The sequence below is a fragment of the Camelina sativa genome, chromosome 6 (assembly GCF_030686135.1).
Source record: "Camelina sativa cultivar CO46 ecotype springtype chromosome 6, ASM3068613v1".
NCBI classification, from domain to species: Eukaryota; Viridiplantae; Streptophyta; class Magnoliopsida; order Brassicales; family Brassicaceae; genus Camelina; species Camelina sativa.
The window spans coordinates 5,155,916-5,172,530 of record NC_141885.1 but is presented as its reverse complement, the minus strand read 5'-3'; the positions used below and the strand labels follow the sequence as shown (position 1 = coordinate 5,172,530).

Genomic DNA, 16,615 nt, shown 5'->3' with positions numbered 1-16,615 from the left:
TTTAAGTGCTTGCAGAATTATGTATGGAAACCAAGAGTTGTTTCTACTAAGACCATGGTGAAGAAATGGTACATCCATGTTGTTTATCATCAGCAAGTTGGACCAAAGAGTCAAAGAGAGAAAAGATCAAGAATACCCTTAGTGGGTCAATTCAAGAGTTATAGCCAAAGAGAGCATGAGAAATTCTATTGGGGATGATGTCTATCAAGTCCACTCCACTTTAAGCCTAATTCAAGTCCAAGAAAGGTCAAAATAATCACTTTATTTTGTGGTCAAAGAGGGGTGAGGAAAATAGAGTTCAACTCACCTTGGGAAGGACACCTTGGAAAGGATACTTTGGGAAGGATACCTTGGGAAGGATACCTTGAGAATGATACCTTGGGAAGGAAAACTTCAAGAGTTGGGTCTTCATTCAACCATCTATCTTTAATGTGTTTTAGTTTCAAGAACATTTAATTTTTGGCTTTGTTACCAAGTTTCTTATCCCTATATAAACACATGTAATCTCATTTGAGAATAATCAATCAATTTTTTTTTCATTTTATGAGTCTATCACTTTGTTCTTTTTCTAGAACATTTTCTTGTCTTTTTGTATGTAATATTCAACCAACAGTCTCTTTTTCTAGACTAGTGTGTCATATCTAGCAGCGATTGGAGTTGAGAATATCAGCAGTCTTACACAACTGTTGTGCGACTCCTCAATCCATTAAATCTCCCTTGTTGCACTTTGCATCTTGGCGAATTTTTATCCTTTCTAATCCGGCTGAGTGATCCTCGAATTTGGACGTATCATAAACTCTCCAACAAATGTCAAGATTTTGATGATACGAATTATGAAACTATTTTAAAACTCGCTTTCTTTTAAATTTTGTGTTTTTTTCTTTAAAAAACTATAAACTACTTTAAAACCATAAAAATTTGATAACACTTGAAGTCTTATTAAAAAAAAACTTATAAAAACACAGTAAAAATAGGTAAAATTATGATGGCATCACCGTATCGTGTTTTTGTTTTGCGTTTACTAAGTATTCAATGTTTATATATATACTAGATTAAGATCTGTTTGCTTATTATATATAATGTATATAATCTACTAAATGCATATCATATAACATGGAGAATTTATATTTTAAATCCAAAATACAAGAAAAGCAAAATGAAATCTTGAACGTCAAAAATTGGATCACTAGCTCAGATTATGACATCTAAGTGAATGCTATGAATTATGAACGTGGATAGTCAAAAAATTCCATCGCCTCTAAATTATGAATTTGGATGGATCGATGGGATATAAAAAATATTTACAGTTTTTTCTGCAAATTCATACTTATTATCCGGATTTTTTTTTAAAACATAATATTATATATATTAGGTTCTATAAATGACCACTTCCAAACACCTAAATTGTAAGTACTACATCGTCAAATCTCAGTTTCTGTTGACCATTTTTTTCTAATCTACGGTAATACTCATTTGAAGTTAGTAAACTAGTTTATTTTGGTCAGAAAAATAGTTTTGCACCCTTGAAGTCTATATTCAATTTGTTAGTCTTGATATACGTGAGGAGACGATAAGAAAATTCAATAATTTCTAATTATATTTCATCTGAAAAATACAAAAGATAAGTGTATGCTATTATTAATTATGTAGGCTCTATATAAAATGGACCAAATTTTATTAATCTTAACTGTGTCAAATCCATATCATGTTTCCTTTTCTGGATTAATAAGTATTTCACTGTTTGCTAACTAGAATACTGTTTGCTTATTATATATACAATAATTAACTCTATGCATATCATATATATGAGTATGACATAACACATATAACTTGGCAAAACAATATTTTAAATCCGGTTCGCAATAAATAGAAAAAAAAAATCTTGAACGTAAAAAATGTATCACTAGCTCAAATTGTTTTCCCTGACAAATGTTGCGAATTACAAATGTGGAGAGTCAAAAGCTTCCATCGTCTCTCAGAGAGTATTGCATGAGTAGTAGTTTTAGGTTACGAAGTTCTGTTTGTAAACTAGTTTTAAGAAAATCTTTCCTTTATCAGAACTTTGTATTGCAAGTAGCATGGCTCTAAATTTGGATGGCTTGACATTTTATACGTTTTTCTGCGAATTCAAAATCTTTCCGAATCTTTTTTTGTCAAACTCCTAATCTATTATAATTTATAAAAAGATATATTGTTTTAAGTTCACTATCAATCCAGTAATTCATCCAACATATCTTTTCGGAGTTTTATACCAATAAAATTAAATTAAAATCATAAATATATCACTGTCATCTTCTTCACATTAATTTGTTTCTGTAGCTCAAAATTGGAATTTTTTAGATTTTTTTTTTCCATTTTGGACCAAATAACTTTGGAGGTCCTGTATTTTGATTACTACGTGGTTTATTAATGTCATTGCAAACAAAATAACAATTTCAAGGTGTGATTTTCGTGGTTGCAATTGCAAATAGTCTGTCGTTTCTCAGTTTGTGTATTTTTTGTGATATAGTTTTTGTGAAACCTGCTATCATCTTTCATCAATGGTTATATACAAGAATTAACTATAAGACTTGAGTTTGATCAAAGATAACAAGATTTTTATTTTTCATTTGTTACTGATAACCGTTTACTAATAAACCCTCTTTGATTTAGCAAGAAATTTACTCAATACAAACATTGATTAAGTAGATGATTATATTGCAAATCTGACCATAAATGCAGATCCAATTATTATGATATATATGGTATAATAGCTAGATTATGAGAAACCTGGGGATTTTATTATGAAATCTATAGGCCCAATTATCAGAATCATATAAGGAGAAGAAAAAAAAACTCAACTAGATGATTCGAAATCTATTTTTTTTAATGTATGTACACATTATAATTATACAATCATGGCCAGAGAGGCCATACCACATGTGTATAGTACAATCTCACATGTGTCAGTGCCCAAAAAAATCCACAAAAACTAATAACATTGGCTTAAGAGTTGAAGACATGTCCCATGTTCACTTTGGCTTATCTCTTCAATATCTCCTAAAAATTGCATTTGCTTGGTTGCTAGGACACACTCACATACAGCTACGTGAATTCCCAATGACCCATATGTTTCTTTTAGCTCCAAAATTACTAGTCACTTCTGTTATTTTGCCACCTTTTTATTCTCCATTTACGGAATCGTGACAGATAAATATAATAAAAACCGAGTTTGATATTCATATATAAGAGACTATTTTAATTAACGTCGATCAAAATTTATATAAATGTTTGTCTAAATATACAACCTAAAACGTGAGTCATTACATAATAGTTCACCTATTTATCTGGCGTGGTATCATGATTCATATATACAACTCTCAAGACCCAATTAAGACTAAAAAAGGGACATACTGGCTCTTAAGTCTTTTGTTTTTGGAATTTGGATCCCACTACCTTTTTGAAAAACTTTATCACATTATGAAGTTTCGAAGATAACTAACTCAAAGATAAATATGTCCATAGGGTTCATAGAGATGTTCAAGACTTTCCATATATGTGTGTGTACTTGGGTATATAAATGGCAAAAAAAAAAGATAAAAGACTATCATTTGACTTCTAAGCAGTTAAAATATTAATGTCATATGACTCATATTGATTGATAATTGACCAATCAAGCATAAACAAAATTGTTTTTACGATGAAGAATAATGAATTCAATGAGTTAGATACTAAATGTCAAAACCTCACCGATTGCATCTGAAAAGTCTTAGAAGAGTCATGTATATTGTTTATTGAATTATTGACAAATATATTTATTATATAAGCGATATATTTATTTAAAATGAATATACGATTGTGAGCAAAAAAGATACAAACTTGGCCGTCTCATGTGGTAGACCTTACTTCAGTGAGACTGTGCTGATGAAAAAGCATGTGCCTCTATTAATGACATACATATAAAAATATGCATATGGTTTTGCTAACTAATTATATACTATAACATAACACAGATACAATTCAAAATTTTGTTTGTTGGCCACGCAATTAAGAAATTAAAACCTAATAAATGCTAAGTGGGATGAATCCCTATCGGCAAGAAAACTCATAATCATTGTCAAGAAAAGAAAAAAAAAAAAGACTGTTCATAAAATTTGTTTACTAAAATCAGATATACAATTGAGTAGCTTTAGTAATGCTATAAAATGAGTAACTCTTAATCTTGTTGGTAATGTTATAAATGGTGCCTGAATATATTCGTATTAGATATTCAAAATTACGATTTTAATCGGTAACCCCGTATCGCTTTTTGATGTCTATTACCCATTCATCAGCTCAAACACGTTTTTGATGATCAACTGCTAATTAAACCTGATCATTGGTCAATACACCTAATTACAAAAGTATCATAAAGTTATGTCAAAAGCGAATAACAACGCAAGTGGTAAAAAACACTTGGGCCTGATAATTTGTATAGCTGTCCTGTACAGTGTAATCCATATGTTAAGTATATTCTCTTCTTAAGTCAAACCAGTTAAATTCAACATTTATCCACCGTTTTATTCAAATTAATTAATAGCTGCCGCCAAAAAACAAAAAACAAAGTATAATATAAATAATCTTGTAATATAAGATATTATAGAATATGTAAAGAAAATATAATAATATTTACATTCGTAAAACAGAAACTTCCCATGTGTTTCTTCTCTTCTCTCACCGCCGGTTACGGTTACTGTCTTTTTTCTTAGTGTTGTACTTTGAAATGATTTTGGTTGTTTTAGAATTTTAATACACAGCTTGTGTTCATATGTTTTGGTTACATAGATCGGGTTCATAGTTGACTTACCCCTTTTACACGTTGTTACACTGTTGAAACCATCAAATATATTACTGTTGTAATTTATTTAATTTTTTTAATAACTAAAATTTTTTGGACATACACCCGTATATTCGCTTAGATCCAAAATCACAACAGGTTAATACGGTTTTGTCCTAATAATCATATATATATATATATATATATATTATGTTTTCACTATATTAGGTTAAAAAAAAGAATATCTTCTCATATACATATATGTAAACTGTCCCGGTCAATGGGTTACAGTAAGTGGATAATACATGTAACACTTTGAATTAGAAAACAAGATGCAATGCGTTACAGTAAGTGGATGATACTTGTAACACTTTGAAATTAGCAAACAAGATGAAATAAAAAGTTGTTTAGACAGTGAAGCGACAACATAGTCCATTATACTTTGAATTAAAGTGATACTATAATTTAGTAAAAAGTTGAACTCTAATTACATTTTAAATAAGTTTAGTTTAGTCTTCGCTGGACCAAGTTGTCATCCTCCCAATTCCTTTACCAATCATTCAAATTGATTCTTGGCCTTTTCTTGGAATCATCTTTTTTTTTTCTTTAATTCACACACATGCATGTATATAAACAGTTTTATGACTGGACATATTAAGATCATTATTTTCTTTAACTTATTTTCAATCTTTTGAAATCCGACCCGGATTGTGAACCGAACTAGCTCTCGGGTCACCGGGTCATTGGGTCAACCGGGTTCAACCACGGATCAGTTGAGTAAAATATGTTTAATGTATTTATATAAAATAAATATTATAAAAAATATTATAAAAAGAATATCATGTTTAACAAAGTATAAAGTTTAATAATAATAATAAAATAGTTAAAAATTTTAAATCCAAATGAAAAAATAAAGAACACTAAGAAAACATCTTCAAAAATAACCAATTGTTCTTACACAAAGTTCGAGAGATGACAAAGAAATTGAAGACGAGAGCTGTGTCTTGAGTCATGTGTTACCGTCTAAGCTCTAAACGAATAAAATGTTGTAAAAGTAATTGAAACTGTGAATCTCTATATATTTTTTCAAAAATCAAGTAGATTTTTTTGAACCGCTAACCGGCCGGATTAACCGGTTCATCGGATCATGGGTTAATAACGGTTTTTTCTGGGTTTTGCCGATTTTACTACTACCGGTTATTAGCACTATATCTGAACCGGTAAAGTCTCCGGATCGCGGGTTAAAGTATTTCGATTTTTATGGGTACTGTATATAGGTAACCAAAAAAATCTCTCCGACGTAATCAAATCATTAGACGCGGCTTTGCTTTACTAAACTTTAAACCAAATCGTCGTTTGCCCAAAACCATCAGGACTGATTAGGATTTATGGTCAAAAAAATCGGTTACTATTTAAAAAAATATATATATATTGGAGGCTGGTTAATAATATGTTGCCCAAAAAAAAAGTAAATAAAATAAATTAACATTTTGTAGTTGGTGGAAAAACAATTTTATCAAATTTTTCTACTTTCGCCAATTTAATTCGAAATCCTTCTAAATTAACTATATTTGATCCAAAAATATAATTTTAATCATTATAAATTAGTCATTTGTAAAAGTTAATCCCGGAACAAAATACATACAAGACGTATTCATTTATTTTATTGTATGTTTGCAAATTAGTTATTTACTCGAATCATTTGTTATATAACAATCTTAAATAAATATTGTATTGATCAGCGAATATTATATTTCCAAGTAAAATCATGTAATTATGTAAAGAAAGAAATAAATATTTTTGGTTATACACGCTGGCAAATAGATCCACTAATAAAAATTAGACTTTTCAAACAAGAAACTAATTTTTTTTTAAAATCCATTTAAAGAAAGCCAAAATATAGGAAAATTCAAAGAAGCGAGGACTCTCTTCTTCTTCTTCTTCTTCTTCTCCTCTTTATTTACTAGTTGTTCACTTCAGCACATGATCCTCGTCTCTCTCCCTCTCTCTCAATCACGAGTTTTAGTTACACAGCTGAACTAACGTATCTGATTTGATCAGATCACTGTTTTGTCTGTGTAACAAAACACAAACGATCCAGTTTTTATGGAAAATTTAATGAAACAGTGACGACTCTGTTTTTATTCTTCTCTCTCTCTCTCTGTTCTTTTCTTCTTCTTCTTCTTCTTCATTCATGGCTCCAAATTCAGTAGCAGTGACAATGGAGAAGCCAGACAACTTCTCTTTACTAGAGATCAACGGCTCAGATCCATCCTCATTCCCTGACAAGCGTAAATCAATCAGTCCTAAGCAATTCTCATGGTTCCTCCTCCTCAAAGCTCACAGAGTCATCTCATGTCTCTCGTGGCTCGTCGCTTCCGTCAAGAAACGTATCGACTTTTCCGCGAAGAACGTAAACGAAGAAGAAGATCCCAAAAGCAGAGGGAAACAGATGTACAGATTCATCAAAGCTTGTCTTGTTATCTCCATAGTTGCCTTGTCCATAGAAATCGTCGCTCACTACAAGAAATGGAATCTTGATCTCATCAACCGACCGTCTTGGGAGGTTTACGGGCTCGTCGAGTGGTCTTACATGGCTTGGCTCTCGTTTCGATCAGATTACATCGCTCCCCTTGTCATCACTCTATCAAGATTCTGCACTGTCCTCTTCTTGATCCAGTCTCTTGATCGGTTAGTACTCTGCCTCGGTTGCTTCTGGATCAAATTCAAAAAGATCGAACCTAAGCTCAAAGACGAAGCTATCGATTTAGAAGACCCATCCAATTTCCCAATGGTTCTTATTCAGATTCCAATGTGCAACGAACGAGAGGTAAACTACAAATACTCTGTTTTTGCTCTGTTTTGTCACTCTGTTTTTGCTCTGTTTTGTCACTCTGTTTTGAGTTTTGTTTAAGTGATTATTCTTGTGTTGTTATTGTTAGGTGTATGAACAATCAATAGGAGCAGCTTCACAACTTGACTGGCCAAAGGATAGGATCTTAATTCAAGTTCTAGACGATTCGGATGACCCGAATTTACAGCTTTTGATCAAGGAGGAAGTAGCGGTATGGGCCGAGAAAGGCGTAAACATAATTTACAGGCATAGGTTGATCAGAACTGGTTACAAAGCTGGGAATTTGAAATCAGCCATGACTTGTGACTACGTTAAAGATTACGAGTTTGTGACAATCTTTGACGCAGATTTCACACCTAATCCTGATTTCCTCAAGAGGACTGTTCCTCATTTCAAGGTAAACAAAACCCAAAATTATCTAAAAAAGGAAACTTTTTTCTTCATGTTTCGTAATTTACGATGATGTTTTAGAGAAAATTCAGTGAAAAAGATTTGTTCTTTTAAACACTTTTTATTTTTTTATTTAGAAAATATTTTTTCAATATACTCATTACCGACAGTTGTCTTTTTTTTTTTTTCCTTTTTTTATCAAGTGGGTCATGTTCTAAGTAACCGACAAATTTCTATATTGTTTAGGTAAATCTTTTTTTTTTTTTTTGGTTTTATGTTATAAAAAATCCAAGTTGTCACATATATCATGTATGAAATCAACGTAACCGACAAATATAAAATTACAAAATCATAACTTTCTCTAGTTGATTTCTTTTTCCAGCACAGCATAAGTCTTCAGAGTAAATCTAGTTGTATAGCTAACCTTGAATTAGGTTTGATTGTGTTTTAATTATTCCTCTGTTTTTATAATTGCATATCTTAATTTTTTTAATGAGTTATTTCTATTGTGAAAAATCAAAAAATTTAAATTATTTTTGTTTATTTTCCATACCCTACCTAAATAGCATATCTTATTTTTTCATGTGGGTTGTTGGAGTTGATTTCCAAGTGATAGAGACGCCGATTTTGAGTAGTCGATAGCTCTTTGAAATTTTATTTTTTTAAATTATTATCTTTTATGCGAAACGTTTTTGAAATAATCAAGATTCTGTTTTTGAATAATGTTATGTTGTTTGTTTTGCAGGGTAATCCAGAGCTAGGACTAGTCCAAGCAAGGTGGTCATTTGTAAACAAAGACGAGAATCTCCTCACAAGGCTACAAAACATAAACTTATGTTTCCACTTTGAAGTAGAACAGCAAGTGAACGGTGTGTTTCTCAACTTCTTCGGTTTCAACGGAACCGCAGGAGTTTGGAGAATCAAGGCATTGGAAGAATCTGGCGGATGGCTCGAGAGAACGACCGTGGAAGATATGGATATCGCGGTTAGAGCGCATCTTAACGGATGGAAGTTCATTTACCTCAATGACGTTGAAGTTACTTGCGAGTTGCCTGAGTCTTATGAAGCTTACAAGAAGCAACAACATCGTTGGCATTCTGGTCCTATGCAGCTGTTCCGGTTATGCCTTCCTTCAATTATCAAATCAAAGGTAAAAAATTGATTTCTACAACTAGTGATTAGTTGTTTATGCAGTCAAAAGATCAAATACATATACTCAATTGTTTGTTTTTGCAGATATCGGTTTGGAAGAAGGCGAATTTGATCTTCCTTTTCTTTCTCCTAAGGAAGCTGATTCTACCGTTTTACTCATTCACACTCTTCTGCATTATCCTTCCATTGACCATGTTCATCCCTGAAGCCGAGCTTCCCTTGTGGATCATCTGTTACGTTCCTATCTTCATTTCACTTCTCAACATTCTCCCGTCGCCTAAATCTTTCCCTTTCTTAGTCCCTTACCTCCTTTTCGAAAACACAATGTCTATAACCAAGTTCAACGCCATGATCTCTGGGCTGTTCCAGTTCGGATCGGCTTACGAGTGGGTTGTGACAAAGAAAACTGGGAGATCATCGGAATCCGACTTGCTAGCGTTTGCTGAAAAGGAAGAGAAGTTGCATAGGAGAAACTCAGAGTCCGGTTTGGAGCTTCTGAGCAAACTTAAGGAACAAGAGACCAATCTTGCAGGGCAAGAAACCGCAAAGAAGGGCCTTGGAGGGCTAATGAGGCCGAAGAACAAGAGGAAGACGAACATGGTGTTCAAGAAAGAGCTGGGGCTTGCGTTCTTGCTGCTAACCGCAGCTGCAAGGAGTTTTCTATCGGCACACGGTCTTCACTTCTACTTCTTGCTGTTTCAGGGTCTGTCTTTCTTGGTTGTAGGGTTGGATTTGATCGGAGAACAGATCAGCTAGACTCACACTAAATCAAGACAGAGAAGAAGGAAACAAATACCGTTTATAATCGCTATTTTTTTGTTTGTTTTTTTTATTCTTTTCCCTTTCTTATATGTGGGTTTTATACATAATTTTCAAGAACTTATAATGTCCAGTTTCAGATAAATGAATTGAAACGAATTTGTTATATGATTTTGGCATAACTGTTGTGATAATCATAGCTCTTAGATGTTATTATTGTATTAAGAGTCGTTTGGATTCTTCTAATTTCAAAATAAAAGAAGATTCAGCCAGATTTAGTTAATTTTTTTTAGATTGTGTTCAACAGTTTTCAAGGTTTTGTTGTGCTCCAACGTTAATTGTAGAGTATGGGATTACATGTTGTTGTGTTATTTTTGTCTTTCCTTCAGATGCTGCTTTATTCTCTAAGTCAGATCATCAGGTAAGCACATCTATCCCAAATCCCAATAATGCTCTTTAGCTTTTGTAAAGACGCGATAATGATTGATTGAATTTCTCATGTATTTCAGACGCTTAAGACTCATTTGGAATCCTTGAAAGAGGTAAAAGGCAATAAACGTTGTTATGATTTTGAAAGGATTCAATGTATATATGATTTTCTCTTTTTAATGTGTCTACTTGAATTTCTCATGTTTCAGACAGTTAAGGTTCAGATGGAGTCTTTTAAAGAGGTAAAAGCAAGAAATGCGTTATGATGATTAGTTTTGAAAAGACATCAAATAGTTATGGTGTTTATGTAATGCCTTGTCATGTTTCAGCCTTCTAATGCTCAAATGGCTAAGTATAGAGAAATCGAACAAAAATTGGAGGCTAAGTATAGAGAGATGGAAAAGAGGTTGGACCATCTTGTGAAGGTAAAATCAAGTAACTGGTGCATCTAACATTTGTTTGTTTATTTGTTTGTTTGATTTTGAAAGGACAATAGATTTGGTTTGATCCACAATGTCTTATGTTTCAGTTGTCTACAACTCAAATCTCCGAGTTGAAAGTAACTAAAGAGAAGTGTTGCAGTGATTTGTGGAAAGCAAGGACACAATCAGAAGAAACCATCTGACTAAATTATTAGGCCTTTGATGAGTTTTTTAGAGTTGTTATGAATGATCAATGAATTGAGTGATTTCTTATTCCCCAAGATGAGTATAACAGGATTTGATACAAAAATGGGACAATGGTATTACATGCATGTTTCTTCATCAAGTAACATCTATCATATTGTACTCAAATACAAATCATTGAGAAGTCCGACATTTTGTATATATGCTACCACAATATATATATTTTTTAATGCGCAAGAGATCCTAAATTATTTTCCATACTGAAAATTAATTAAATAAAATATACAGTATTTTGTTTATCAGAAATTTAATGAGTGAGTGGGTGTTAGATAAACAAAACAATTTAGACTTTGGTTAATGGTTACTCTATATGTATCATTACGTAAAACCGAAAAAGTTTTTTAAAAGACAATTATCCAAAAAAAACTTGATACGATGGCATAGTTCAATACGATGTACTACACAATGCGGGTCCACTAAATCACATGCTTCACAAGTAGGCCTCGGCATTCGGGTATCCGATCGGATTGAGTTCGGATGTTCGGGTTTTCGGATGTAAAGATATAAAACTCGATCGGGTATTTTCTAATATCGGGTCAGATTCGGATCGGGTGTCTTCGGGTTTGGGTAATTTCGGGTTATTCGAAGTCATAAAAAAAAAAAATCTGTCTTGAAAAACAAAAAAAACTTTCTATCTTCCTCTTCTTGTCTCCTTCTTCTTCATCTCCCTTTTTCAACAAAAAAACTCTAGATTTGTTCATCCATGGCCACTACTTCAAAAATTAAATCCTTCAAATTCCCTACAAAATCTAATATTTATAGCAAATTATATGATATGATTCATATTTATCTTCCAACCTCACTCACTCTTCAAATCCCACAAACTATTTTTTTTTTTGTAGATTTGTTTGTCATGTTTCTACTAAAATTGATCTGGGTAATAAAAAAAATAAAACAATTATGGGTTCTGTTGATTAAGAAAGAAAAAAATAAATCAATTTTAGAATACATAATTATATATATATATATATAAATAATTAACGTTTTCATACTATGACATAAAACTAAGATGGCAAAATGGATTATGATAAACTTGTAAATGCCTAAGGTACTGGGTTCAAACCCACTTAGATGCATTTTTGTATTTATTTCGGGTTAGTTCGGATATCCGATCGAATTCGGGTAATACCCAAACCCGATCGGATCGAATTTCAAAGAAACTAAATGCGATCGTGTATTTAGTACTATCCGAATCCGAACCGAACTGCCTATTTCGGGTCGGATTCGGGTTCGGGTTTTGGATTAGGTTAAAAAGCCCAGGCCTATTCACAAGAATCACAACTGTGTCTACCTATTATCACAAATTGTTCTTATCTACTATATACCCTTCAATTTATTTTTCTTCTTAATAACGTGTTTCTTATAATCAAACAAACTACAACCAACGGATTAAGTCTGCAACAGCTTAGAATATATCTAGCATCGTTTCATCATTAATTCATTATATCATCTCCATACATTCATAACCATGATGATTTCACACGAGCTCATCATCTAACACCATAAATTCATCACCATATTCGTATATCTTCATCACATCACTTATATATAATATAGAAGTCATCATGTGCTACGCACGGATTTAGCTTACAATGTTGTTCAATTTTAGTAATTTAGAAATTATTAGTTTTTATTGTTTACTCAGCAATGGTTATTACTGTGATTTTAAAAATATACTGATCATTTTTGTTTTTTTTGGATTGATTTGTTTGGTGTTACTTGATTTTTCTTTTTATATATAGTATTAGACTATTACAACACATGAACAAAATTTTGATTGCATTGGTGATGGACTGATTAAGTTTCTCATCATATAATATTAATTTTAAATGTAGAGAAATTTGAGAACATCTTTCTAATATTGTGCGTCCATTGGTGATTTTCTCGTCAATATAATATTTTTATTTTTAATGTAACTTAAATATTTGTAATCTAATTTTATTTGGATACTTATTTTGTTATTTTTCTTTGCATTTGACCTTAAATAATAAATACAAAAGTATTAATATTTTAAAACATATTAAATTGCTTATTAATTATATTTAATTTTATTAAGTAGTTATATTTCATATCATATATGTGTTATCAATAATAAAATTATATATACTAATATAGTTTGTGAAAGTTTCACGATACTAAATTATATGTTAAACTTTGAGAACCGATTTTCCCTTTTTCAATTAAAATAATATTATTTATTTTCATTTATTATAATTATTAGAAACTCTATAATGGATTAAAAATTACACTAATTTTTGGATAAGTGTAAACATGCAATGGTTTTATTTCATCATCATTATAGATGCAATTGAATAAAATGAATAATCATGTTTGTCGTATCTACTTAGAAGACAAACAATAGGATATTATAATGTCAAATGTCATAATAATAAAAATTCTTAGAAAGTAAACTATTATATGTGAAAGTGAAAAAATGTTATAGAAATTTTTTGTTCTTTTATTTCTAAGATGGTTAATTCTAAAGCAATTTGATACTAAGATTGTTAAAAATATATGATACCAATATACAATTAACATATACTACTCAAAACTATAGAAGTCAAATTAATCATATATAGTATAGAAAAATGCAACTCATATCACACTATAATATAAAAAGACATCACAAGCTTAACAACATGATTTTTTAAGCATATAGTAATACAATTTTCCTTTGTTTATAATAAAGAGTAAAAATAAATCAAAATACATTATTAATGTTAAAATTGATTCTAAGTTAAGCATTTTTAGAATAGTTTAAGGTCAATCTCATATGTGTCAGTCTGACATTGGCTGGTGAAATTAACAAAAGAAAAAAAATTCGACCGAAGCTTTCGTTTTAGATTTTTCTTCCAATCGATTCAATCGGAAACCTCAAAATCGATTTCAATTTTTCGTTTCATATTTTCTTCCAAAATAATGAAGATTCTTAGAGCATGTTCAACGGTGGATACTAAGAAAAGATGCTTAAGGATGCTTGTAATTATAATATTTGGAAATAATTAAGTTAATTTTTTTTTAAGAAACGGTAAAGTGGCATACTCCAATAGTAGATCCTAATTTTGAGTTACTAAACAGTCCAAACATATTTCAACTTCTGAATTCAGTTTAGAAAATGGAATTCTGATGTCATATACTCCAAGAGATCTTCACACAGGATGCAATAATCTCTCAGCCTCATCGATCTTGTCGTGAAGACGCATTGGCGAATCCTGATCTGGTTGAGATATCAGCACATTCTGGACAGGAGGATCCACAAACCATGTCTATTGTTGCAGACGATAGTATTGCGCCTAATGTATCACAAGCGTCAACTACAGATGGCGAACCACAATTCTCATGTATATAGAGAAGATTCTAGAATAGAAGGCGTGTCAACTTGTGTACAAACTACTCTGAATGAATCATCTGAAGCAGCTGAGGAAGAGTCTCCTTCAGCAGTCAATGGAACAAGCGACACCTATATGCATAACGATGAAAGTGCACTGAAGTGTTTGAATAAAACAGTGGAGTCATCTAATCTCTCTAATGCGTTTGCGGTATTGGAGGAAGCAGTGGAAGCATAGGGAGTGGTGGAAACAGAGGAAATAGAGGAGGTTTCAGGGGCGACATCCAATATAGTTGAGGATTCTGCGAGGGTTCCTATCCAATCGGAATTGATGGTCAAGTCAAAGGAACCGCCAGGGGAGGTTTCTCTATGTCCCTCTTTACCGCGGGAGTCGAAAACAGCTCACAAGGTTTTTCAGAAGCCTTCTTCTCAATCGAATAGGACTGTTCCTAAAGATCAGCGGAAGAAGCATACTCACAAATCTAATTAAATGTCGCTCTTCTTTTGGAATGTGCGTAGTCTAAAGAAATCTACAAAGCATTCCGTCATAAAGAAGTGGGTGGATGAGGGTCAGTTTCAATTGGGGTGTGTTTTGGAGACTAGAGTCAAGGAAAGAAAAGCAATGAGTCTTGGGAATAAGGTGTTTAGAGGTTGGTCTTTATTAACCAATTATGAGCATCATCACTTGGGACGCATTTGGGTGGTCTGGAGGGGTAATGTGAGGCTTACTCCGTTTTCTAAAACTAGTCAATTAATCACGTGCTCTGTCAAACTGGAGGAGCAGGATACTGAATTTTTCTGAACATTTGTCTATGCTTCGAACTGTGTCGAGGGTAGAAAGGAGTTGTGGGAGGATTTGAGAGCTCATCACGATTCTCCGGTAATTTTGAATGAGCCTTGGTTGGTATAGGGGGTTTTAATGTGAATTTGGAGATTGATGAACATTCAGAGGTGGACACGCGACCTGCTATCTCTGCACGGATGCGTGATTTTTGGACCATGGTAAATGATTGTCAGTTGCAGGACTTGGCTTATCATGGTCTTTTATTCACTTGGAGTAACAAACAAGATGGTAACTTGATATCCAAGAAATTGGATCGAGTGTTAGTTAATGATAAATGGTCCTCCTCATTTCTGCAATATTACAGTGTGTTTGAAGCAGGAGGCATATCGGATCACCTCCGCTGTCGAATTCAGTTGAATCAGGTAGCTGGTCTGAGTCACTCACGTCGACCTTTCAAGTTTGTGAATGCCCTTGTGGAGATGGAGGAATTTAAACCCATTGTGGAAGAATTCTGGGATGAATCAGAGGATATCTTTTTGTCTACATCGTCCCTCTTCCGGTTCTCAAAGAAGTTGAAGCTTTTGAAAACCAAAATTCACTGTCTAGCTAGAGAGAAGATGAGTAATCTGTCCAAGAGGGCTAAAGAAGCTTTTGAGGTTTGTGTCAGAAGCAAGAGATCACTATGACCTCACCTTCTGTTCACGCATTGGAGCAGGAGAAAGAAGCTTATGCTCGGTGGGACCATGTCTCAGCGCTTGAAGAAAAATTCTTGAAGCAGAAATCCAAATTGCATTGGTTCCAGATAGGGGATCACAATAATAAAGCTTTTCATCAAGTCGTGGCTACAAGGGAGGCAGTAAATACGATTCGGGAGATCGTCACTCAGGATGGAAAACTGGTTAAAACCAAAGAGGAGATCCAGCTGGAGGCTGAAACTTTTTTCCAAACATTTTTGCAAACAATTCCAGCCGACTATAAGGGAATGTCAGTGGATAGTCTTGAAGAATTATTACCATTTTGTTGCTCTGCAGATGATTGCAGTTGGCTCACACGGGTGGTCACGGGGGAGGAGATCAAAAATGTTTTGTTTGCCATGCCCAGCGACAAATCACCAGGGCCAGACGGGTATATTGTGGAATTTTATAAGGCGGCTTGTTATGTGGTTGGAGCTGATTTAATTATCGCGGTCCAGTCCTTCTTTGCTAAAGGCTTTCTACCTAAGGGAATCAACTCAATCATACTTGCTCTCATTCCAAAAAAGAAGGAGGCAAAGGAGATGCAGGATTACCGACGTATCTCTTGCTGTAACGTCCTCTCTAAACTCATCTCCAAGATTATTGTTAATTGATTGAAGTGCATACTACCTAAATTTATAGATGGGAATCAATCTGCATTTATGAAAGATAGGCTGCTTATTGAGAATGTTATGCTGGCAACC

The 16,615-nt window shown here is 32.9% G+C and overlaps 2 protein-coding genes across 2 annotated transcripts; both read left to right on the top strand.

Moving 5' to 3' along the window:
* Window positions 1-6,601: 6,601 nt before the first annotated feature.
* LOC104790464 (xyloglucan glycosyltransferase 4) lies at window positions 6,602-10,116 on the top strand. The gene is made up of 4 exons (XM_010516223.3): window positions 6,602-7,625; window positions 7,738-8,046; window positions 8,785-9,189; window positions 9,276-10,116. Exons 1-4 carry the CDS (start codon window positions 6,990-6,992, stop codon window positions 9,945-9,947), a joined length of 2,022 nt encoding a protein of 673 aa, XP_010514525.2. The 5' UTR covers window positions 6,602-6,989; the 3' UTR covers window positions 9,948-10,116.
* On the top strand, window positions 10,077-11,188 carry LOC104790463 (uncharacterized). Its single transcript, XM_010516222.3, has 6 exons — window positions 10,077-10,083; window positions 10,340-10,371; window positions 10,460-10,492; window positions 10,589-10,621; window positions 10,709-10,804; window positions 10,909-11,188. The coding sequence occupies exons 1-6, from the start codon at window positions 10,077-10,079 to the stop codon at window positions 11,002-11,004; spliced, it is 297 nt and encodes a 98-aa protein (XP_010514524.2). The 3' UTR covers window positions 11,005-11,188.
* Window positions 11,189-16,615: the final 5,427 nt, after the last annotated feature.

Coding starts and splice junctions, on each gene's coding strand:
- LOC104790464 (XM_010516223.3), top strand. CDS start 6,990: ATGGCTCCAAATTCAGTAGCAGTGACAATGGAGAAGCCAGACAACTTC. Junction 7,626..7,737: donor CAATGTGCAACGAACGAGAG/GTAAACTACAAA, acceptor TGTTATTGTTAG/GTGTATGAACAATCAATAGG. Junction 9,190..9,275: donor CTTCAATTATCAAATCAAAG/GTAAAAAATTGA, acceptor TTGTTTTTGCAG/ATATCGGTTTGGAAGAAGGC.
- LOC104790463 (XM_010516222.3), top strand. Junction 10,622..10,708: donor AGATGGAGTCTTTTAAAGAG/GTAAAAGCAAGA, acceptor GTCATGTTTCAG/CCTTCTAATGCTCAAATGGC. Junction 10,805..10,908: donor GGTTGGACCATCTTGTGAAG/GTAAAATCAAGT, acceptor CTTATGTTTCAG/TTGTCTACAACTCAAATCTC.